General features: G+C 55.7%; 1 protein-coding gene across 1 annotated transcript in view; it reads right to left on the bottom strand.

Moving 5' to 3' along the window:
- Positions 1 to 23,790, bottom strand: part of LOC118089705 (microtubule-actin cross-linking factor 1, isoforms 6/7) — a 30,630-nt gene that overhangs the window by 5,761 nt on the left and 1,079 nt on the right. Inside the window, exons 3-25 of the mRNA XM_035124475.3 lie at positions 23,496 to 23,603; positions 22,804 to 23,022; positions 22,508 to 22,711; positions 21,114 to 21,333; positions 20,577 to 20,803; positions 20,217 to 20,339; positions 18,865 to 18,966; positions 18,349 to 18,450; positions 11,106 to 11,261; positions 10,638 to 10,793; positions 10,342 to 10,539; positions 9,860 to 9,988; positions 8,963 to 9,133; positions 7,658 to 7,813; positions 7,307 to 7,513; positions 6,995 to 7,114; positions 4,843 to 5,012; positions 4,561 to 4,720; positions 4,205 to 4,411; positions 3,179 to 3,304; positions 1,959 to 2,102; positions 1,224 to 1,412; positions 301 to 421 (exon numbers count right to left, since the gene is read on the bottom strand). Of these exons, the coding sequence (XP_034980366.3) occupies positions 301 to 421; positions 1,224 to 1,412; positions 1,959 to 2,102; positions 3,179 to 3,304; positions 4,205 to 4,411; positions 4,561 to 4,720; positions 4,843 to 5,012; positions 6,995 to 7,114; positions 7,307 to 7,513; positions 7,658 to 7,813; positions 8,963 to 9,133; positions 9,860 to 9,988; positions 10,342 to 10,539; positions 10,638 to 10,793; positions 11,106 to 11,261; positions 18,349 to 18,450; positions 18,865 to 18,966; positions 20,217 to 20,339; positions 20,577 to 20,803; positions 21,114 to 21,333; positions 22,508 to 22,711; positions 22,804 to 23,022; positions 23,496 to 23,603 (3,715 nt within the window). The remainder of the gene's footprint in view (positions 1 to 300; positions 422 to 1,223; positions 1,413 to 1,958; positions 2,103 to 3,178; positions 3,305 to 4,204; positions 4,412 to 4,560; positions 4,721 to 4,842; positions 5,013 to 6,994; positions 7,115 to 7,306; positions 7,514 to 7,657; positions 7,814 to 8,962; positions 9,134 to 9,859; positions 9,989 to 10,341; positions 10,540 to 10,637; positions 10,794 to 11,105; positions 11,262 to 18,348; positions 18,451 to 18,864; positions 18,967 to 20,216; positions 20,340 to 20,576; positions 20,804 to 21,113; positions 21,334 to 22,507; positions 22,712 to 22,803; positions 23,023 to 23,495; positions 23,604 to 23,790) is intronic.

Raw genomic sequence — 23,790 nt, 5'->3', positions numbered from 1 at the left:
ATTGAGGTGCTCAGAGGAGCCCCCACTCAGCCCTCAGCCCAGCCCCTAAATTCTCTTCCTCCCTCTCTTCCATCACTAGGACTCAGTGGGGACGTCCAGTGGATCTGAGCATTGGAAGACTCAGGGCAGATAAAAGGAAGGACTGATTCACACTGGCCAGCATCAAACTGTGGAACTCCCTCCTGCAGGAAGCAGCAATGGCCACTAACTTGGATGCATTGGGCAAATTTGTGGAGGAGGCAGCATGCAAGCAAGCCTCTTTCCAGTGACAAACATTGGCTTTGAGGGAGGGGAACTTACGGGAAGGCAGCTTGCGGGAGCCAGGGGCAATTCCCCCCGCCTCAGGGGCTGTCTTGCGCTTGCAGCTCTTGGTGACCCTCTCCACATCTGGCTGCTTGTGGGTCAGCTCCTCCATGAACACCTGGGGGGGGGAGAATGAGAGAGGGGAGGGAAAGGGCAGCTGCTCCTCCCTGCAAGGTGGGGCCACAGGGAGGCTGGTCCAACATCCAGCTGCCTCAGTTTTTTGTGTCTCACTCCTGCTGGAGTCGGGGTGGAGTTAGCCCCCTCTCCCTGGGATGGTGGGAAAATCTAGAGTCCAAATGACAATTACGTTTGCTAAATGCACCTGTAAGGGGCTTCAGACTCACAGAGTTCCTGTATTCCCAGAGAAGATAGGTCTGTGTGATGTCACACACCCTACACCTGTGGCAGGAAATGGGACAAAGGATTTCCATCTTTTCTGCTTCCTCTTTGCCTCAGTCTCCCTCTTCCTTCAAGCCAGCGATGTGAGCAGCCGCACAAGCCTGGGCTCTGCTCAGAGCCCACGCTCCCTTTCGGAAGCTGATTTTGCATTTTGTAACTAAGACGTATTTTCCCTGTGTCCTACTTTAAAGTATTTGCTGCCTGCATTGAAATGTAAGTAAACCTTTTTGTTTGTACTAAAATGTGTGGGTCACTCTTCACAACGGAGACAGAGGGGAAAGGTAGGCAGGCCACAAATCTATTGGGATAAAAGGTATAATCGACTAATTCCTAGCTTCCAGTAAGTGGCGAAAGAGTTTTTACTCTGCCAAAAAAAGGGCTTCACAGCCTGCTTACTCTCATACTTCTCGCCCACACATGGGACAGGAGGTTTAAATTTTAATTTGCCGGGTTAATCCTCGTTCCATCTCCCTCAGGGATTCCCAGCCAGGGATGCCACAAAGTCAAGGTGGGCCAGTTACCCCGTGCTGGGCGCTGAGCTCCTCCAGCTGTTCCGCATCCTCTGGGAGGGGCTCCTCATCCCGGAGGCTCAAGGCCTCCTCAGCGGCCGTGATCCAGTCCATAAGCCGCGCCACTTCCTTCCGCTCCGTGGCCAGAGAGGCCGCCTGCACCTGCAGCCGCTCCTCCTGCTGCTGGGCCCAGCTCAGCACCTGCGGGACACAGAGGGGCTGGCGCCAGGGGGTCCCAGGGCAGGCAGAGGTCTCCCTGCTCCTCTTGGCAGGAGGGGAACTGGCACTCAGCCTTCCTGACTCCCTTAGCCCCACCTCTTCTCCCCTGCTGGACCCACAAGAGTGGGAGGTGGCACAGCTCAAGCCAGGCCCCCTTTAGGGAGGTGGTGAAGAGACACCCCCAGCCCCTCCAGCAGCTAGGACAGCTTGCATGTCTGTAGCACTAAGGCTGTGTGTTTCTGCCCTGATTCAACGCTGCGGCTGGAGGCTGCCATCCCTCCTCATTCATTCATTCATTGCTTTGGTCTCCCACCTTTTTCTACCAGGAGCGGAAGATGAAATACAGGGTTCTCCTCCACAACGACCCTGTGAGGTAGGTAAGGGTGAGAGAGGTATGGACTGGCCCTAAGTTCACACCAAGCGACAGCTTCATGACCGAGTGGGAGAATTTGAACCCTGGTGTCTCCCAAGTCCTAGTCTGACTCTCCCACCCCCTTCCTGCCCCCGCCCTGCGTGCGCCACCCTCACCTCCTCAAAGCGACTCCTGGCGACGGTGACCCACGACCGGATGGTGATGACGGAGTCCGGGTGGGAGGTGCTGAGGATCTCGTCCCCCAGGGAGCTGATGCACTCCAGCTGCAGTTGCTGGCATTGGAGGCTCTGCTGCAGATCCTGCAAGCAGAGGGGAGGGGCACTCAGGGCCACCTAGCCAGGGGGTGGGCGCAACCTGGCACAGGCTCCTCCTCTGGGCATGGGGGGGGGCTCTTTCTGTGGGAGGCTCTGCAGCCAAATCACAGATTGAATGAGGGCTGGATAGTCATCATTCAGGGGACTCTATGATGTCAAATCCTCTGGAAAGGAGAACAATGGAAACTTAATCTTTGCTTCTTCCTGTCCCTACACGCCCTTTTCTCTACGCGCAATGGGGGAAGACGTTGCTTTGCTCTCTCCCTTTTGAACCATACTATGGTTTTTTTGTAGCATTTAAGAATTATTGCCTGCCTGGTTTTCATCACTGTATCCGTAGAATCCTGGCAAGACTTTGATGTGAGTAAATGTATTTTCTTATTTATTAAACAGTCTGAGAGTGATTTCTTCGTTAAGAGGGAAACATAAAACAGAGAGAAAATAATCCAAATCTGCCTAAAGCATCCTTGGGTCACATAATTGTTCTAGAAGGTTATGCAGCCTTGTCCCAATAACTTCTAGAGATAAACTGTGCGTGGATAGAGCTGAAATAGAGGTTTGCTTTCTCAAGAGGAAGGATTATCACTAATAAAGATTCCCTCCTATTCATCTCTAGGGACCCAGGTGGCACTGTAGTTAAAACACAGAGCCTAGGGCTTGCTGATCAGAAGGTCAGCGGTTCGAATCCCTGTGACGGGGTGAGCTCCCGTTGCTTGGTCCCAGCTCCTGCCAACCTAGCTGTTCGAAAGCACGTCAAAATGCAAGTAGATAAATAGGTACCGCTGCAGCGGGAAGGTAAACGGCGTTTCCATGTCCTGCTCTGGTTTGCCAGAAGCGGCTTTGTCATGCTGGCCACATGACCTGGAAGCTATACGCCGGCTCACTCGGCCAATAATGCGAGATGAGCGCCGCAACCCCAGAGTCGGTCACGACTGGACCTAATAGTCAGGGGTCCCTTTACCTTTACCTTTACCTCTTCATCTCATTCCATCCCACAGTTTCAAGGCCCAAGGAAAAGGGATGGGGAAGGAGCTGTCTTCCCTCCCCCAAGGGCTGCCCACCTGGAGCTGGCTCTGGCACTCCTGCACAGCTGCCTCTTCGGACGGGAGGGCACCAAATTTGATGGACTTCTCCAGCTCAGTCAGGCGCCCCAGGAAGGAGTTCACCAGGGCATGGAACTCCTCGGCCTGGAAGAAACAAGAGGTTGGCATCACAGCGGGGAGACCCACCTGGGCAGGGCTGGTGCCCCCCACTCCCCAAGGAAAGGCTCCTCCTCCAGCCCCACCCAGTCACCAGAGGAGGGGGTGTCCCAGCAAAGGCCAGGGTACAGGGGGGTAGGTAGAGAAGCAATGGGGCAGCCACTGAAAGTAGCCAGAATGGTGACTGGCAAGGAAGGGTTCAGGTCATTTTCCTCCCCCCCCCCCACTTTGCTAAAAGATCCTCGGCTGGCTTTCCAGGCCTGACCAGGGGGAGGACCCTGGTGCAGCGGCTTCCCCCAGCACCCCTCCCTCAGTGGCTCCTTCCAAGCACTTTACATCCTGAGGGTCCTGAGCACCAATTCTCCCACAAACCAACGTCCGGTTCGTTCTCAACTGTAGCTTTGTTTCTCTCAAATTTCCGTGACAGCGTTTCTGCTTTGTTTTGTCCATGAAAAAAACCTCTCTGCCATGCAAGTGCCTACCAGCCTCTGGGACTCTGAGGATCCTGGCCCTTCCTGAGCCTTCAATCATGGCTGGTCTGAATCAGAGGCCGGCCAGAGAGCGATTGGGCTGCTTGAGCAAGACGGAGCCACAGGGAGCCAGAGACATCGCCTTACCCAGAATCCTTGGCCAGGTCCTTCCCTCCCTGCTCTTGAAAGGTGGCTAAGTGAGAGCAGCTCAGAGCAAGCAGCCCACACCCTCCAGAGGAAGGGGGCTTGGTGTGGGCCCAGGTTGCCTGCTCCTGACCTTGGGGAGCAAGCCAGCCCATGCCAAGCAGCCTGGGCCTGAGAGGAGAGACGGCAACCCAGGACCCACTTTGCTCATCTCCTGCCCGCCTGCCATGGCTCACCAGAGCCCTCCTCCTCCTCCTCCTCTTGCCCCACTTGCCTGCCGTAGGGCAGCCTCCAGCCGGTCCTGCTTGGAGACGGAGAGCTGGCAGACCAGCTCCCAGCGGTGGCTGAGCTCTTCCACCTGGCTCTGGAGCCACTGGGAGTCTCCTGTGCCACCACTGCTGCTGCCGCGCGTCAGATCCCGCAAGGAGCGCCTCAGCGCCTTGATGCAACTGGCTCTCTGGCCCAGCTCCTTCTGGAAGACCTGTGGAAGGGGGGGGGGGGAGAATGGGGCAGGCACATCCAGCGGCTGCTCCTGGACACTGCAAGCCCACCACCCCACCAAGGGGATCCAGGCACCCCTGTGCCCCCAGCCCAAAGTGGAGCGACTCCGCTACAGACCCCCCCACAGACCTTGTGCTTGTCCATGAGGGCACTGACCAGGTCCCTGTCCCCACCCACGGGGGTCTCCTCAGCCAGCTGGGGCTCAGCCCGGTACAGCCAATCCATGAGGGTCTGCAGAGCGTCTGTGAAGCGGCCTGAGAAGAGCAGACCTTCCTCCAGCTTGCGCTGCCTGAAAAGGAGAAAGGCGGCCCAAGGTCAAGGGGCCAGCAGATTCTGGCCAGTGGGAAGGAAGGGGACATCCTTGGACATCCGGCCCCAAAGCCCCACCTCCACACCCAACTGCACACCCACCTCTCAGCCGCCTGGCCCCAGAGCGCCTCCCACCGGCCCCTCAGCTCCGCCAGCATCTCCTCCAAGGTCTGGGTGTCGTCAGGCAGCAGCGCCTTCTCCCGGAGGAGGCGCCCGCTCCGCAAGGTGGCCTCATAGACAGGGCGCTTGGCACGCAGTCCCTTCTGGAACGCCTGCAGGGTGGGGCAAGAGAAGGCAAAGGGCCCAGTCAGGAGAGCAGGGAGGGACACGGAGCACGCCCCTCCTCGAAAAAGACCCCTGGCTGCTCCTTGAAATGCCAAGGGGAAGGAGAGTAGATAGGGGTTCATGAGTGTACTCCTGCCAGGTAGACCACAACTGCTCCCAAGGACAGTTGGGGGCAAGGTGGGTTTTGACGTGAGTCTGGCCAGGCTCCCTTCCCGCTCCTGACTAGGCATGGGCAATGGATCACTAGATGGCCCAGGATCGTGATGGTGGCTTCACTCAGCGGTATATCTTGGCTGAAAGCGCCACCACTTGGTTCCTCCCGTGGCCACTGGTGGCAGAGGGACTCAGGAGTGGCAGCAGTTTCACTAGTGATATCCTGCTCACGCTGCCCTCATCCTGGCAGAGGGAGAAACAGGCTGCATCCAGGAGGCGCCAATATACAGGAGCTTGTCTAGAATGACGGCAGCGATTAGGAATACACCAAAACAAAAGATAAAAGTCGAATGGAAATATGTGGAAGAGTATTTTAGAAGAGAAGGTATAGAAACAAAGTTAATGATTTGTTTGGATTAAGGGAATATATGGGAATATGTAGGTAGATATTAGGAGAATAAGTAGTAATTCAATTATTTAGTATGGTAAATTAATCATAAGAAAAGCAAGTTACAATGATATAATAAGGGAAACAATACATTAGCAATTGGAAGTTGCTTTTAAGTTACGATGAGTGAATTGTTATGGCATATTTTTCATTTATGTTTGGGGATTTATTTTGATATATTGGTATGTATATAGTTTAATTTGTTTAATTTGCCCAATAGTTAGAATTAACTTAGGTTATGCGTTATCTTGTGTTGGGTGGCTTAAATTTTGAATTTATGTTATTAATTTGAATTTATGCCAGTTACGTTATTTCTGTTATCTTTTTTTGTATTCTTTTTTTCTTGTTATTGTTTATATTTTTAATCAATAAAGATAAATTTTTAATTAAAAAATATATATACAGGAGCTTGTTCCTCCCTCTGCTTCTTTAAACAGCTTGGCTGAGGAGCGCATGGCTGCCCCTTCTCTCAGCCAAGCAGGTTTAAGGAGCCTCCGAACTGCCAATGGCTTGCATGAGCTGGTGGCCGGGGTCAGCAGAGCAGTTAAGGGAGCCCACAGCCCATGGCTGTCTTGTGTGAGCCAGCAGTGGGGTGGGGGCTCCGTCAAAGTCCTCCTGCCCCTCAACTGAGGGAGCCCCAATGCTTCTCCAGCTCACTTACAAACCAGAGAAGCATCGGAGCTCCCTTAGCTGGGGGGCTTCAGGAATCTTGATGCTCCCCAGCTGAGCAGCCCCAATCCCTCTGCTGCTCATGTGCAAGCCAAAGAAGCATTGGGGCCCCCTTAGTTGGGGAGTGCGAAGCTGCTTCCTCCCTGGCGTGGTGAGGACCCCAATGCCTCACAGTGCTGTGGTAGGAGCAGAGTTTTAACAATGCAATGTATTGCCAGGTCACAATGTTTGGAAATGGGACATAGCCCAGCCCTCCTCCCAGCAGGCAATTATTGCGCCCTTGGTGTGGGGCAGCCATGGTGCACAATGGCCACCCCGACCTGAATTTTGTAGCCACCCAGGTGGGGAGGAAGGGGAGAGGCAATGAGCGTCCGGCTGGGCTGTGAAGAGGAGGGCAAGCCCAGCACCCGGGGAATCAAGCAGAGGTTGGGGGGGGGCACCTGTCAGGGAAGCTTTACAAACAGCAGTATGTGTGCGACTCTAAAGTGAGCCAAAAAGTCATAAAAAGGGGCAGAAGGGAGCAGGGTGGGGGCAGAACAGGGTGTTTGCAGGCTTTCCCAATAATATTGAAACTACAGGGAGCTGCCTGTAGTTGTGATTCCTGCATTGCAGGGGGTTGGACTAGATGACCATTAGGGGTCTCTCCAAACTCTGTGATCAGGAGGATCCAGATGTGCCTCCAAGGGATACCCCCCTTACCTTGTGTTCCTCCAAGAGGCCCTTGAGCTCTTCCTGGCTCACGGCAGCATTGCTGGTTCCCTCCAGGTCAGGCTCCACCTCATCCAGCCAGTCGAGGAGCAGCTGCCAAGACTCGCAGAACTGAAGGCCAGAGCAGGGGGAGGGGGCTGCGGTCAGCTCCCCCTCATGCACACACCCTCAGGAGCCCCCCTCCCCCCCCCACTGCATCTCAGCAGCGCCAGGGCTGTGGCTTTTCCCCATATGCGCACAACAGCCCCACACACGAGAGAGGAGGCTCCCCAAAGGCCCGTTCCCCCCCCCCGCGCGCCATACCTGCTTAGTGCGCTTGCGTGCCTCCTCTAGCTGGCCCCCCCTCTCGGCCACATGCTGTGCCACCTTTGCCAGCCTCTCCTTGGCGGTCAGCACCAGGCTGTGGATGAGGCTGCAGTCCTGCTTCCGGCTGAAGCCCTTCATGCGCATGGCGACCGCCTCCAGGCCAGCCAGCTTCTCGCTCTGCGCCTGGGTCTCCTTGGCCAGGGCCTGCGGGAGGGGGGGAGGGGGAGGGTGAAAGTGGGGCAGCTGAGCACCCCTGGCCCTTTGCCCAGAGGTGATGGTGCAGGCGGCTCCCACCGGACTGCCCGCCACAGGGTCTTAGGCCACGGCAGGTGGGCAGCTCCAGCTCACCTTCTGCTCCTGGATTTGGCTGGTGACGGTTTCCAGGACATAGCTGGGTGGGGGGAGCCCCGCCAGGGCCTCTTCTGTCCTCCCCACCCACTGCAGCAGCTCCTGGGCCGTGGAGTGGAACTCGGTGCTGACCGTCAGCCCTTCGCTGAGCTGCTCCTGGGGGTGAGGATTAGTTGCTCAAAAAAATATCCCGTAAGTTCTGCTCAACTCTATACATTTACATGGTTTTTTTATGCATTGTGACTTGCCGTTATTTATCTACCTTAGGAATGGTAGATAATTTCTGTTTAATTATTATTTGCTGCTATTTTGAGAGTGAATGTAATTGTGTTTTAATGGATTGCTGAATGTTACTTTATTTGATGCACGCTGTTTAGTTTAAAGCCACATTTTTTATTATGACTTTCTTTCATTGGATCAGATTGTTACAGGACGTGATCTTTTTTGCCTATTTTGTTGCTTCTTTCAGCTGGTAAACTGCCTCCTGTGTAGCAATGTATTATTTATTAAATAGTCCCATGGACTGCAAGAAGATCAAACCTATCCATTCTTAAGGAAATCAGCCCTGAGTGCTCCCTGGAAGGACAGATCGTGAAGCTGAGGCTCCAATACTTTGGCCACCTCATGAGAAGAGAAGAATCCTTGGGAAAGACCCTGATGTTGGGAAAGATGGAGGGCACTAGGAGAAGGGGACGACAGAGGACAAGATGGTTGGACAGTGTTCTCGAAGCTACGAACATGAGTTTGACCAAACTGCGGGAGGCAGTGCAAGACAGGAGTGCCTGGCGTGCTATGGTCCATGGGGTCACGAAGAGTCGGACACGACTAAGCGACTAAACAACAACAACCCTTCAAGCGAGGATCACAGGGCAGTTTGCAATACAAAAACAGAAAAATGCAGACTACAGCAACAAACGAAAACAATACCCCACCCCCAATTCAAAAGGCCATAGACCGTTCAATGAGAGAAATGAATGTTTTTGCCTGGCACCTAAAGATAGCCAATGAAGGTGCCAGGCGAGGCTCCCTGGGAGAGCACCCCCCAAGCAGGGAGCCACTGCCGAAAAGGTCCCTTCTCATGTCGCCACCCTCCAGACCTCAAGCAGAGGAACACACAAAGAAGGGCCTCAAATGAGGACCGCAGGATCAGGATTGGTCCTTGAGGAATTGCGGTCTTGAGCCACTTCAAGCTTTAGAGGTCAAAACCAGAAAATTGAAATTTGAAAGGCAGCATACAAATTAAAAAAGGATTGCAATGAAATCCAGGAGCCGACCAGCCCTGGGCCTCATCCCAGAGCCACTCACCTTCCGTTCCTGCACCAGGCTGGCAACGCTGCCCCACTTCTGATCTAGGATGCTCAGGCTGTGCTCCATGCTGGAAGCCCGTGGGGGGTGGCTAGTGGCCAGCAGGCGCTGGAGCTGCTCCCGGACGCTGTGATATGTCTGCTGCTTGGACTCCATCTCTCGGCACAAATCCTGCCAGAAGGGAAGGGCAGGTGTGAGTGTCTGGGCATGTGGGGCATGGGGGGGGTGAGTGTCTGTGGTAGCTCCTTTGCCTTCCTTCTGTCTTGGTGATTCAGGTGAAGCAGGAAAAAAGGAGGGGTCAAGTCTGGGCAGGGGATAAAAGGCCTTGCAAAGATGCTGGCATCTGTGAGATGGATGGATCAGCAACTTGACTTTGCAAGGGATATGAGGGTCCCCTAACACACACAGCCTATGTAGAAGGCAAATTTTGCATTTTGCACCTAATAAATTTTCTTATGCTGCCTGCATTGAAATGTAAGTAAACTTTTTTTGCCTATCTTACTAAAACATGTAATTCATTCTCTGCAACGGAAGAAGGGCAGGGCAGGAGGGCAGGAAGAAGGGCAGGGCAGGAGACCACAAGTAAAAGAGATAAAAAGGTGCAATTGCCTTATTCCTGCAAAATATATGCGTTTTGCTCTGCTAAATAGGCTTTGCAGGCTACTTACTCTTTGTATTTCTCCCACACACCTGTAATAGGAGGTTTAAATTGTAATATACAGATTTAACTCTCAATCCATCTCCTACATGATGTTTGATGTTTAGTTGTGTTTTTATATATGCTGTAAACCGTCCGGAGTGGCTGGGGAAACCCAGTCAGATGGGCGGAATATAAATAAATAGCAGTAGTATAGTAGTAGTAGTAGTAGTGGTAGTAATATTACCGAAGGGACTCACCAGATGCGCTGCCAGCTTGTCCTTGGTGGTCTCTGGGTGATCCCAGCCGGGCTTGGAGAAAAAGAGTTGGAGTTCCACGTGTTCCAGCCACTGGAGCAGCTCTGTGATCTCCAAGGTCAGATCCTGCACCTGCAGGTGGCAGAAGCTTTGAGCAAGCTGAGCTGAGCCCCTCGGATGGTGTTTTCCCCTCCACAGAGTCTGAGTCTTCTTTATTGGCAGAAGACTCCAAACCCTACTATGGGGTCCTCTGGAAAGGCAGAGTCCCCACAGGCCAGTGATGGGGAGGGTGGGGGTGGGGGTGGGGAGTCTCTCTTAGTGGATTTGGGATGACAACCCCCCCCCCCCAATCTGCAGAGGGTAGGGAAACACTAACACAGAGATAGACCACCACCACACATTTCTCCCCCAAAGCCCCCATTCCTGGAGGGCAGCTGCAAAGAGAGCTCTGGGGCTGCATCCTACCCCCCGCCCTGCAGACCTACCTGGCTGAGGTTGTTCTCCAGCTCCAGCTGCCGGCTCTCCGTCTTGCCCAAGAGGAAGTCCCAGCGCTGGCCCAGCTGCTGGAGGCTGCTCTGGAGCCCCTCCACCGAGTCCCCTGCCCCAGAGAGCACCAGGGCCTCCCCGGCCTCCCTCACCGACTGGACGGTCCGGGTGCGAGAGACGACATCGTTCCGCAGCACCTGCCCCGGGTGAAGAAGGCCAGCTCAGTGGGCTTTGCCTGGGAAGGTGCTGGGGACCCCAGTTTCCTCCCTCACTTCACCTGCCCCCCCCTCCTGACCTTGTGCTTTGCTAGCTCAATCTCACAGCTCTGCAGATCCAGGCTGAGGGCGGTGGGGGCCTCCAGCTGCTCTGTGGTGCGAAGGAGCCACTGCAGGAGCTCCTCCAGCTGGTTCTGGAACTGACCCAGACCCAGGAGGGCAGCTTCCAGGCGATGCTGAGAAGGAGACGAGAGAGGGGCAGGACAACCTCCATCAGGGGCATAGGTTGCCCTTGGTCAAGAGCAGAGGAGAAAGAGCTCAAGAGAAAGTGGCTTGAGGAAGACAGCCAACAGAGAGAAAGGTAAGCCGCCCCCCCCCCACTGCCCACTGGGCCACTATTCAATTTCTCAGACCCAGAACCAGGGGCAACTCCACCCACAAGCCACAGGAGGGTTCTCTCCTGAAATACTCTCTCAGCCCCTGGCGCAACACCCAAAGGTCAAGGGCGCCCTAGTCCAGCCATCACACTGGCCACCTGTCGTCCTCACCTGCCGCTTCACAATTTCCTCCTCCAGCCAGTTCCAGCGGTCGCGGAAGTTGCAGAGAGAGCTGGGGGCCCCCTTGGTGTTGGCCCCCCTGGGGCTCACTGGGTGCCGCAGGCTTTCTACATCCACCTTGACCTGGTATAGCTCTCGCTTGAAATCCTGGGGAGGGGGAGGGGACAGAGCCATTTTCCCCCTTTGCTCTCCTCCAGAAATCAATCTCCATTTTGAACTGGACTATGAATATTTGTAACACTTAAGGGTTATTGCATGCCTGATTTCCATCCCTGTATCTGATGATCCCGGGCAAGGCATTGATATGAGTAAACACTGTATTTTCTTGTTTACTTAACAGTCTAAGACTGGTTTCTTTGTTAAGAGGGAAACGTAAAACAGGGAGACGATCCAAGTTTTCCTAAAGCATCCTTGGATATTGTGAGGGACAGGGGATATCGCGAAGTCCCTCCCCTCCTGAGTTCAAGCCAATCCCCGAGCACAGGGGAAAGCAGAGAGAGTTCCGATTCCAGTGGGGAAGCAGGAAGTCGTGTCCGAGGCTCAGGCAAGGTAGAGGAGCCAGGGTCCCAGGTGGGACAGGAAGGGGCGAATAAGGGGGGGAGACCCATCCCCCCAACTCCGGAATTACGCAGAAAGAGGAGGGGAAAGAGGATGGGTCTGCCAAAGCTTTTGTGTTGGAGAAAGACGCGCCAAAAGCCATTAGGAGGTTCTGAAACCGACTGACCACATCACTCCGTGTAAATAGCAATGACTTCAGCACTGTAAATACGCAGCACCAATAAAAGAATAAAATGCAGAGCTGCGTAGCGTCGTTACTCTGAAGTAGTCCACTCCGGCCACTGTGACAGCAACCTCCTAATCCTTTTTGGGCTACTTTGGAGTTGCCGGGATGAGCGTGTCAGAGGCGGAGAGATGGCGGCAGATCGCGGAGCAAGCCCAGCAAGAACTGCAGCAGCTGTCGCTGCAGGCGCAGGGGGAATTGAAGGCAGCTAAAGAAGAGACTAAGAAGGTCCAGGACGACCGGCTACAACTTGCGGAACAGGTGAGAGCGCTACAGGAAAGAGAGCAGGAATTAAGGGCGGTGGCGGTAGACCTCCAAAACAAGCTGGATGCAGAGAAAAACAAGGCGGGAGGGGCACCCCAAGTCCAAGTGCTGCCAGGAAGGAGAGCCGGGACGCTAGTAAGCAAGTTCAATGGAGACCCGAGGGAATATCAGGGCTTTGAGACTGAGATTGTGTATGCTCTTGAGCTGCACCACGATGAGTTCCCTGATGATGAGCACAGGGTAGCGTTTATTGTGGAGCACCTTACCGGGGCAGCCAGGGAGTGGCTAAGACCGTTAATCGCAACAAAGAATCCTTGCATGAAGAATGTCAAACTATTTCTAGAAGGTTTGAAAACGATGTATTCGTCCGATAGTCATATGGACCAGACTAAGGAGGAACTTCATAATTTACGCCAAGGAAATATGACAGTTCGCGCGTATTGGGCGAAATTCACCATGCTGGTGCACAGATTGGGGTGGGAACTAGAGTCACCCCCAATGCAAGTGGCGTTCTACTTGGGGTTGCATGAGGAGGTGAAGGATGAGCTCTCGAGAGGTCCAAAGCCCAGTAATATGGATCAGCTGAGCAAAGCGGCTCTGGCGGTGGGGGTGAGACAGGAATCCCGGTGGAGCGACAAGCAAGCAACGCGCGCAAAGCGGGCTTGGTTCCCACGGTCGCAGGAGAAGCCACTCCCCCAACAACCCTTTCAAGCCACGCCTGGGGCCAGTCAGGACCAGGAACCCATGCAGATTGATAGCGCGCGCGGGGGGGCTTTTCAAACCCCAGCGGCGCCAAGACGCAAGGAGGGAAGGGGTGGGAATTGCTTTCTCTGCAACTCCCCCCAGCATCTCGTCAGAGACTGCCCACATCGCAGGGAGTGGCAAGGAAAGGCGGGAACGGTTGTGCCCTCCCCCACTGACGCAGCACCACAGCAGGGAAACGGGAAAGCCTGGCTGCAGGAGATAAGGGGCAGCAGCCAGGCACAGTCCGCAGACAACAGCCCCAGCCCACCCACCCGCACAGAGAGGAGCAGAGCCAGCCCACCCCTCCCAGAGCAGGAGTGGTTCTAGAAGTGACGCTCACGCTCCCAAATGGCTATCCCCTGACGGTCCTCGCCCTAATTGACAGTGGTGCCTCAGCCAACTTCTTCTCGAGAAACTTTGCAGAAGAGCACCAGATCCAGCTTCTGCAGCTGGATTTTCCCCTGCACGTGGCAACCATTGACGGCAGAGAGCTGCTGGGAGGGGCCATCACTCATCAAACCCCCCCCCCATGAGAATGACGGTGGGAAGGCACTCAGAGACACTGGCATTCAACGTCACCACCATCTCAGACCCCCCCATCGTCTTGGGCATGAGCTGGCTGGCGCGCCACGACCCCTCCATCAGTTGGCACCAGAGATGCATCACTTTTGGATCGGACTTTTGCCTGGAAAATTGCATGCAGCACCAACCAGGGGAGGGGCCTCCGATAGCCACGGTGGCCACCATGCACGTCAAAGGGGGTGAGGCGATACCCAAGCCGTACTGGGACTTGCAGGAGGTCTTCAGCGAAGCGGAGTCCGACCACCTACCCCCACACAGGCCTTTTGACTGCCAGATCAACCTGGTGCCGGGGGCAACTATACCCCCAGCCAAGCTGTACACCATGTCAGACCAGGAACTGGAGGATCTGCGCGCTTTCATCGACAAGAACCTCAAGCGGGGGTTCATCAGAGAAAGCAAGGCAGCAGGGGGCAGCCCGGTCTTCTGGGTGGACAAGAAAGACACGCAACAGCGCCGTCTTGTGGTGGATTTTAGACGGCTGAATTCAGTGACAGAGCCAGTGGCCTTCCCCATGCCCAGAGTGGATGATCTCCTGACAGCGGCACGCAGGGGCAAGATTTTCACCAAGCTAGACCTGAGGGGGGCGTACAACTTGATCAGGATCCGGGAAGGCGATGAATGGAAAACCACGATGTTCACGCCTCTGGGCTCTTTTGAATATCTGGTGATGCCCTTCGGGTTGCAAGGGGGCTCAGCATGCTTCCAGGCCTTCATGCACCACGTCCTGGGGTCCCTCCTCTTCAGGAAATGCTTGGTCTTCCTGGATGACATCCTTATCTATTCCGATGACCCAGTGCAGCATGTGAAAGATGTCAGGGAGGTGTTGCAGCGCCTGAAGGAGAACCACCTGTATGTGAAGCTGGAGAAGTGCAAGTTTCACACCAAGGAGGTGGACTTCCTGGGCTACAAGCTGTCAGACAAGGGGCTGGCGATGGACAAGGACAAGGTGCAGGCCATCCTGGACTGGCACAGCCCCAGGACGCGCAAAGATGCCCAACGCCTACTAGGCTTCGCCAACTTCTACAGGAAGTTCATCAAGAACTTCTCCCGCGTTACGGCTCCCATCACTGACTGCCTGAGAGGCAAGCAGAAGTTCAGGTGGACACCAGAGGCGCAAGCAGCGTTTGAAAGCCTCAAGAGGGTGTTCGCCTCAGACCAGAACCTGTTCCACGTGGTTCAGGACGCGCCCCTACGCGTGGAGACAGATGCTTCTGATAAAGCTGTGGGCGCCATTTTGTTGCAACTGGACGCCAACAGAGAAGGGAGACCATGTGCCTTCTTCTCCAGGAAGTTGACCCAGCCAGAGCGAAACTACACGGTGTTTGATCGGGAACTTCTTGCGATCCACGCTGCGTTCCAGCACTGGAGACACTTCCTGGTGGGCGCCAAGCACCCCATCCAGGTGTGCACAGACCACAAGAACCTGGAGTTCTGGAGAACTGCCAGGGTGCTCAACCAGCGGCAGATACGGTGGGCAGAGTTCTTCTCGAACTTCAACTTCTCCATACACTACATCCCGGGAGAGCAGAATGTCAGGGCGGATGCCCTCTCCCGCAAGCCAGAGTACATGGAGGAGGAGGCGCCACCGGCACCCAGGCACATTTTCCCCCCGTCAGCATGGTCCTGCGGAGCAGCAGTGGTGAGCGAGGCAGAACTCACAGCACTGACGGCAGCGGATGAATTTGCCAACCGCATCTTCAGAGAACTGAGAGGGGGGGGGGAGCAGGCAAAAGACTTTGCAGAACGCAGGGGGCTGCTTTTCTACAAGGGTGCACTGTACCTGCCCACCACCCAGCTTAGACGTACGGTCCTCAAGCAGATGCACGACAACCCCTACGGCGGGTCATTTTGGGAGGGACAAAACCACTCACCTAGTCATGAGACACTTCTGGTGGCCAGGGGTGCGGGAAGATGTTCGAGACTATGTACGGGGCTGCGACACCTGCCAGCGGGCAAAGGTGGTCAGAGCAGCGCCACCGGGATTGCTGGAGCCCTTAGCCACGCCACACAGGCCGTGGGAAGTGGTGTCCATGGACTTCATCACAGATCTGCCTTCTTCCAGGGGCAAGACCGCAGTGTTGGTGGTGGTGGACCTCATGTCCAAAATGTGCCACTTTATACCGTGTGCCAGGGCGGTCTCTGCAGAAGAGACAGCCCAACTGTTTGTGGATCACGTATTCAGACTGCATGGATTACCTTTAAGGGTTATTTCGGATCGTGGCCGCCAATTTGTTTCCAGGTTCTGGCGGCGGCTCATGAACCTCCTGCAGGTGGAGGTCAGCTTGTCGACGGCTAGACACCCGCAGACCAATGGACAGGCGGAGAGGGTCAACGCCATTCTGCAGCAGTACCTGAGATGCTACGTCAGCCAGCGGCAAACGGACTGGGTGGATCGCCTGCCACTGGCAGAATTTGCCTACAACAATGCGGTGCACGTCTCCACAGGGGTGTCGCCCTTTAAGGCCAATTACGGGCGTGACCTCAGATCTTTCCCAGAGAGGGAGGGGGAGGAGGAGGAGGAGGGCCCACAGGCTGAGGATTGGGCAGAGGAACTGGAGACGGTGCACCAGCAGCTCAGAGAACACTTGGAGAGAGCCAAGGAAGCGTACAAGAAGGGGGCAGATCGCCACAGGCGACCGGGGGAGGTCATTAGGGTGGGGGACAAAGTTTGGTTGTCCTCGGAGGGCCTTCCCATCAGAGGGCGATGCAAAAAGCTGGCGCCCAGAAGGTTGGGCCCCTTCACGGTCACGCAACAGGTAAACCCGGTGGCATACAGGCTGGCACTGCCAGAGGACATGAGGGTGTACCCCGTGTTTCATAGATCGCTGCTGTCGCCGTACAGGGAAAGCAGCAGGCTCCGAGACAGCGAACAAACCCCTGAGGGAGGGGGGGAGAGGGAAGGCAGGGAGCAACTCAATGAGGCCACGGCCATCCTGGATTCAAGGTGGGGGGTGGGGGGACTGGAGTACCTCATGGCATGGGAGGATGCTCCACCGTCCCAGAATGAATGGGTCCCAGCCACTCAGATACAGGAGGAATTCCTGGTAGAAGAATTTCACGCCCTCTTTCCCCATAGACCCAAGCCCTGGCACATGGAAAGGGAGGGGGAGGGGGAGGAAGCACGGGAGAGCAGTTCACCATGGCGCTGGGAAGCGGAGTTTGAGGAACCAGAGGATGAGGTATGGGTGTCACCGAGATCCACCCAGTCAGAGGAAGGAGCAGATTGGCAGAACATTTTTACCCCCACCAGCTCTGACGCCACGGACTTTTTGGGATTCCCATCCTCCCAGGCGGAAGGGGGGGGCTTGCAGGACTGGGGGGAGGTGTTCACACCAACGGGCTCGGAAAGCACTGAGTTCTTAGGCTTCCAGTCGTCACCGACACCTGGGGGGGACCTGGGGAGGGGTGAAGGAGAGCTTGGGAGGGGGGTGGATGTGAGGGACAGGGGATATCGCGAAGTCCCTCCCCTCCTGAGTTCAAGCCAATCCCCGAGCACAGGGGAAAGCAGAGAGAGTTCCGATTCCAGTGGGGAAGCAGGAAGTCGTGTCCGAGGCTCAGGCAAGGTAGAGGAGCCAGGGTCCCAGGTGGGACAGGAAGGGGCGAATAAGGGGGGGAGACCCATCCCCCCAACTCCGGAATTACGCAGAAAGAGGAGGGGAAAGAGGATGGGTCTGCCAAAGCTTTTGTGTTGGAGAAAGACGCGCCAAAAGCCATTAGGAGGTTCTGAAACCGACTGACCACATCACTCCGTGTAAATAGCAATGACTTCAGCACTGTAAATACGCAGCACCAATAAAAGAATAAAATGCAGAGCTGCGTAGCGTCGTTACTCTGAAGTAGTCCACTCCGGCCACTGTGACAGATATCATAATTGTTCTAGAAGGTGAGGCAACCTTGTCCTAATAGCTTCTAGAGATAAGCTGCACATGGAAGGTGATCGTTCTGCCCGGACACTGAGGTCCAGTACCGAGGGCCTTCTGGCGGTTCCCTCGTTGCGAGAAGCCAAGTTGCAGGGAACCAGGCAGAGGGCCTTCTCGGTGGTGGCGCCTGCCCTGTGGAACGCCCTCCCATCAGATGTCAAAGAGAAAAACAGCTACCAGATTTTTAGAAGACATCTGAAGGCAGCCATGTTTAGGGAGGCTTTTAATGTTTAATAGATTATTTTATTTCATTTTTCTGTTGGAAGCTGCCCAGAGTGGCTGAGGAAACCCAGCCAGATGGACGGGGTATAAACAATAAATATTATTATTATTATTATTATTATTATTATTATTATTATTATTATGGCAACTGAAATATTTGCATTTTCACACAAGAAGAGGAAGGTTAATTAATAAATACAGTGGTGCCTCGCTAGACGAAATTAATTCGTTCCACGGGTCTTATAACGAAAAATTCGTCTAGCGAATCCCATAGGAATGCATTGAATTTCTTTTGAATTTTTTTTTGCCCATAGGAACGCATTAATTGAATTTCAATGCATTCCTATGGGAAACCGCGATTCGCTAGACGGATTTTTCGTAAAACGCATTCGTCTAGCGAGGCAACCTCCGCTCGAAAAATCCTTTCGTTAAGCGGAAATTTCGTTAAGCAGGGCATTCGTTAAGCGAGGCACCACTGTAAAGAGAACCGTCCCAGGTGGTCCCTTGGCACCTGCACAGCACATCAGGTGGGAAAGAGATGATCGGTCGAGGGATGGATTTTCCTTCTAGTCCTGAATCACTCTCTGGTTAAAAGGGGAGCTCATGAAGCGCAGGGAGGGGTCCACTGCCTGCCCCACTGTACACCCTCCCCCATAGCTACAACCAAGGAGTCCAGAGCACACAGCCTACCTCTCCACTTCTTCTGAGCAACCCCCCTTACCTTGAGTTCTGAAAGCTGCCGCTTGACCAGGTCCAAGTCCCCCCCGACCAGGAACTCCTCTGCAATCCTCAACTCAGCTGCCTCCAGCCAGCTCAGGAGCCTCTAGGGAAGTGCAGAAAGGGGCAGGGGTCCCAAACAGGAATAAGGTCTTGAGGGTCAAGCAGAAGTCCCTCTGTGGGTGGCAGCACAAGGACTGAGTCACCCCCAGGACACCTGCCTGGGCCAGGAGGGGTGTGTGCAGCTGCCTGCCAGAGACTGACTCTGGCTCAGTCTGTGGGAACAGCCCAGCCAGGGAGCTCTCCCCAGGGGAGAAACTTATGGGGTGAGGGCCAAAGACCAGCGGGGAGGGGAGGGCAAAGAAGGGGACTAGGAATACTCTCCAGCTCCCCCTCTGGCACAAAGAGGCTAAGGACCAACAGCCACAGGATGCTCCCCATCAACTTCATTCAGGCTTTGGGTCTTTTTGTCCCAGGGGTCCACCGCATGGCCTGTCCCCAAGTAAGAGACCCTCGTCACCTCCATGGACTGCTGGTAGTTGAGTGAGGCCTGCAGCTGCTCCTCCAGGCGGGTCTGGCGTTCACCCCACACCTTGCTCAGGCTGTTCCAAGAAGAGTAGAGCTGCACAGAGAGAGGAGCGAGAGAAATATTGGGGGGAGGGGGTTAAGCTGCCGGGTATTGGGAGGCCAGCCCCCGTAGGGTCTTTCACATTCGGTGGGCCAACATCACGCAGGGACCCCATGCCAGGCTGGCACCCTGTGCCCAAATGCATCCCATAAAGTGCACCCACTTGTGCTTGTGTCCTCTGTATTTGCACCCCAGGGGCACAATATGCACACCCCATTCCCCTGGGATTTGGTACAGAGGCGGCTGTAGATTTTACAGCCAAATGACAAATGCATGTTTTGGTAGACAAGCACAAGGTGAGTACACAGAGAGTTCTTAAACTTCCTAGAGAGGACCCTCTGTGTGTGACGGGTTATTTTGCCTCCCTTGGGTGGGAATTCTGTAACAAAGGAGTTAATTCCTTACACTTCCTTCCACCTCTGAGGAGACTCTCTCTTTCTGCTAAGCAGACCTGTGTCTGGGGGCTCCAGACACCCTATTGGGAGACTATCAACTTTCTTTTACAGGCAACTCCTCATTTACATGGGGGCTACGTTCCAAGGCACCATGTGCTTACATGTAATTGCATATAATTGGAACACATTCAGCCCCTTTTTGTGACGTTTGGGGGGGGTCACTTTTGGGTTCAGTGTAATGCACATATGTGCTGACTGGGGAGTTGCTTGTGTTGTAACTTGGAAGTATTTTTCTGCATACTACTTTGCTGTATTTGCTGCCTGCATTGAAATGTAAGTAAAAAAAAATTCTGTTTAGTTTACTAAAAACGTGTGGTTCATAACCTGCAATGGGCTTGAAGAAGGGAAAGGCTGCAGACCACCAATAAAAGGGGATTCCTAATTCCTAAGTATTAGTAAGCTGTAAAACATATCACTGCTTTTACTTTGCTAAAAAGGCTTCACAGTCCGATTACCCACACATGTGAGACAGAAGGTTTAAATTCTAATCTACGGATTTAATCCTCAATCCATCTCCTACAGTGGCCACCACATGTCCAGCTCAGCTTTGCTCTCTCATCCACCCAGCCTGCTCTTGGCAGCTCTTCTAGGGTGCACAGGGTCAGTCCTTGCTGGGGGGAAGCTGCCAGTCAGTGCACGCAACACAGAGGGAAATGGACCAGTGGGCTGGCTCAGGAGGAGGAAGCTTCCTATGTGCCTAGGCCAACACTGGGGCAATGGGGCTGCCCCCTTGGCAAATGGTTTTCCTATGAGGTTTCCCTGCCTTAGAGGGGTCCCTCCCCAGCTCACGTCATCTAGGCTCTTGGTGACGTCTGGCTTGTCCAGATCTCCACACGACGACATCAGCTCCATGCCCAAGACGCCCAGGGAGTCCAGCTCGCTCTGCAGGGAGTCGATCTCTTCTCGCAGGGCCTGGCGGGAGAAGGGGTGAGGGGGTAAAGGTTCAGCACCTGAAACCAGCCCCAGGAGGGCCTCCTCACACACAGAAGCTGCAGCAGGGCAAAAGCTGAATCACTGCCGGGGGGAGCCGGGAGCCAGACGCAGGGCAAAGCCAATGGGGCAGGGGGGCGGGGCAGGGGAACTCCCCCCCCCGTCTGCAGTTCCCAGGATCCCTCCGAGAGAAGGAGCCTGGGGGTGGCTGATGCATACCTGCATGGCCCCAAGCCTAGCCTGGATGGCCTTGGGGTCCGTGGCAGCCTCCTCTGGCTTCAGCACCACCTGCTGGATGTCTCCAAGGGTGGCAGCGAGGTCCGAGAGGCCCTGCCAGAAGCGGTCGGCCAGCACCAGCAGGCCCTGCAGCCAGTTCTCCCTCTCCTCGCTCTGCTCCCAAAGCGTCTTCCACTGGCTCAGCAGCTGCTCCACACGATCCTGGATTCCTGTCCGCAGGAAGGGGGGGAAGCCAAAGGAGAGGGGTCCTGGGGGTGGGCTGAGCAGGAAACCGGCCTCCCCCACCCCAAACAGGGGAGGGACTCATGCCCTCTAGACCACACAGATTTGTGACCCACAGGGATCCTATCTCTAAATGTGAGCAGTGGGTCTCTTGGGAGTAGGAAGGAGGAGACCCAGAGGCTCTGGCTAGCCCCAAACCCCTCAAGACAGGCACAGTGGGGCCAGCTGCTTGGAAGAGGGGTTTCTGCATGTTGAGTTTGGGGCTCCAGCTGGCGTTGGGGAAGGGGCCGTGCCTACCTCTGTTCCCGCTTGCCTGCATGGTGGCCAGCAGTTCAGCCCCCTGCCCGCGGAGGGTCTCCAGAGCCACTCCCAGCTTCTCCAGCTCCGCCAGTCGGAGGCCGTTCTCCCGGATCTGCTCCCGGAGCCAGGCAGAGTCCCCCCGCACCGCAGGGGGGTCCCTCATGCGGCTCTGAAGCCTCTCCAAGCTCTCCACCATCAGCTCCATCCGCTCAGACAGCTGCAAGCAGGGGCACAGCAGAGGGTTGGCCCAGGCCACACAGAGTGGGTACTGGGACCCAAAGTTTGGGAGCTGGCAGCCTCCGAGGCTCTGGGGAAACTGAGGCACAGGAGTGGGAGACACAGGGGCTCAAGAGAAGTGGGTCTCCATGGGGAGTGGGTCTCCATGGGGCTCAAGAGAAGGCCTGTGGCCCTTATGGCTGAAAATGGGTCCGCCCTAATGTCCCAATGGGGGCCACAGCATTGGCCTGGCTTTAGCAGCCCCTGCCACCCTCTCTGGGCCTCATCCAGCCCAGAAGGCATCTCCCTGCCATGAGGAGATGCCAGGCCTGGCTCCTCCATGGGGGGGGGGGTGGTCCCCGCCAAGCACACCAGGCAGGCAGAGGAAGGCGGTCAAGCCATCCAAGTCATCTCATGATTTGCTGCCCAAATAACTCACCGGTCCATTGACACTGGACTGAGATGGTGCCTAGTACATCTCACCCTGTGGAGTTGTTCTCTTAGGGGAAAACCCTTTGTACCTGCATTGCTTCAGAAGTAGAAAGTGACATAAGCCAGCCAGGGTGGAGGAGAGGTTAGGGTGTCAGACTGGGACAGAGCAGGGTTTGAACCTAAACATTAGGAAGAACTTCCTGACAGTAAGAGCTGTTCGGCAGTGGAATTTGCTGCCAGGGAGTGTGGTGGAGTCTCCTTCTTTGGAGGTCTTTAAGCAGAGGCTTGACAGCCATCTGTCAGGAATGCTTTGATGGTGTTTCCTGCTTGGCAGGGGGTTGGACTGGATGGCCCTTGTGGTCTCTTCCAACTCTATGATTCTATGATTCTATGAATCCTCCCACTTGGCCATGTAGCTGACTGGGTGGCCTTGGTTGAGTCTAGTTTGGTTTCAGCTTACACAACCCTACATGGTTGTTGTGGGGATGAAATGAAGAGGAGAACCATGTGCCCCACTGTGGACCCCTTGGGGTGGAAAGGCAACAAACAAACGCAAAACTTTCAGAATTCTGCTTCCTAGGTTTGGGTGCTCACTTGGCCAGAGACGGACGTTGCTGCTGCGTGAGGCCAGAGGGGGCGGCCTGTCAGGGGCAGCTGGGAAGTGGCTGGCCCAGGTCTGTTCTCACCCCCCACCCCACCCCCCTTGCCATGCCTGCTGCCCCAGAGACCGCCTGGCTGCTCACCTGGCTGTATCGTGGGATGGCCTCCTCCAGCACAGCCGCCGCCTGGCGAACCCTTTCCCGGATGCTTCTGTACTGCTCCTCGGCCGCCTGCCAGCCCTGCTGGAAGGGGGCTGCCTCCTGCGGGCTGAACTCGGCCAGCTGCCCCGACAGCCGTTGCAGCTTGGACACCAGGGGCTTGTGCTCGGCAATGGCCTCTCGGAGACCCTGTGCCAAGCCAGGAGAGAGAAGCGGTGAGGACCAAGGACCCTTGGCCTCCCCTGGCACCCTCAGCCCCCCCCCACTCTAGCCTCCCTCACCTGCAGCAGCTCCTGGTGCTCCCGGAAGGCCTCGCAGCTGATGCCATCAGGGGAGAACTGCCCCACTGCCCACTGTGTCTCCTCCAGCCATGGGCACAGCTCCTCGCGGGCCTCAGAAAACTGCGCCAGCAGAGACTGGGCACGCTCCAGGCGCAGGGTGCAGGCCAGGCTCTGGCGCAGGAGGTGCTCCGAGCGCTCCTGCAGAGGCTGGACCGAGGGCTGTGGGGCACACAAGGCGTCAAAGGGGGTCAGATTGGAGGACAGGGAGGGCACCCCCACCCGAGGCATGGCCAGTCCTTCTCAGATCAGGCTCTGCAGTTCTGTTGACAGGAGGGGAGGGGGGGGGGACAGGGACCTGCCAGCCAGAAGGTGCTGGTCTTGTGCCCCCAGGGGGGGGAGGAAAAAAGGCCCCCACGTTCTCTCCACCCTCCCCTGACCCAAGTGTACTTTGCAGGCCTCTTAGCCAAGCCTCTGTTTTAAAGCAAAGGGGCGACTATCAAAAATATTTGGGTTTTAGATGCTCTTAAAAGGTGCTCTGCAGGCGAACTGGAACCGGCTCCCAACTTGCCTCCCTGAATGGAGTGGCGTTGGAAGGCAAGCAAAAGGGTTAGAGCCCTTCCACTGACACCCAGTGGCTGAAAGAGGTATTGCATGTCAAGAGGGCCTCCCCACCCCCACCCCACTGGACTCACCTGGAGCTGCTGTTGCACTTCTGGGGGGCAGAGGCTGAGCAGTGGGTCAGCGATGGCCACCAGCCGCTCCACAAGGCCGTGGTGGTGCAAGATCTCCGCGGACAGGAGCTGGGAGGTGGGGAGAGTCACCATGAGGCCCCTTGGCCCGGGCAGGTTTGCTCCTAGAGTGGCCCTGGGGAGAGCAGGGGGTCCTTGGCCCCTGGCGTAGCTCCTGTGTGCAGGGCAGGCCTCTCCCTCCCCCTGCACACCATCCCTGTCAGATGGCCTGCCTGCCCAGGGCTGGTGAGACACCAAG

The sequence above is a fragment of the Zootoca vivipara genome, chromosome 8 (genome assembly GCF_965207765.1).
Source record: "Zootoca vivipara chromosome 8, rZooViv2.hap1.1, whole genome shotgun sequence".
NCBI lineage: Eukaryota > Metazoa > Chordata > Lepidosauria > Squamata > Lacertidae > Zootoca > Zootoca vivipara.
This window is presented reverse-complemented; position numbering and strand designations above follow the sequence as displayed.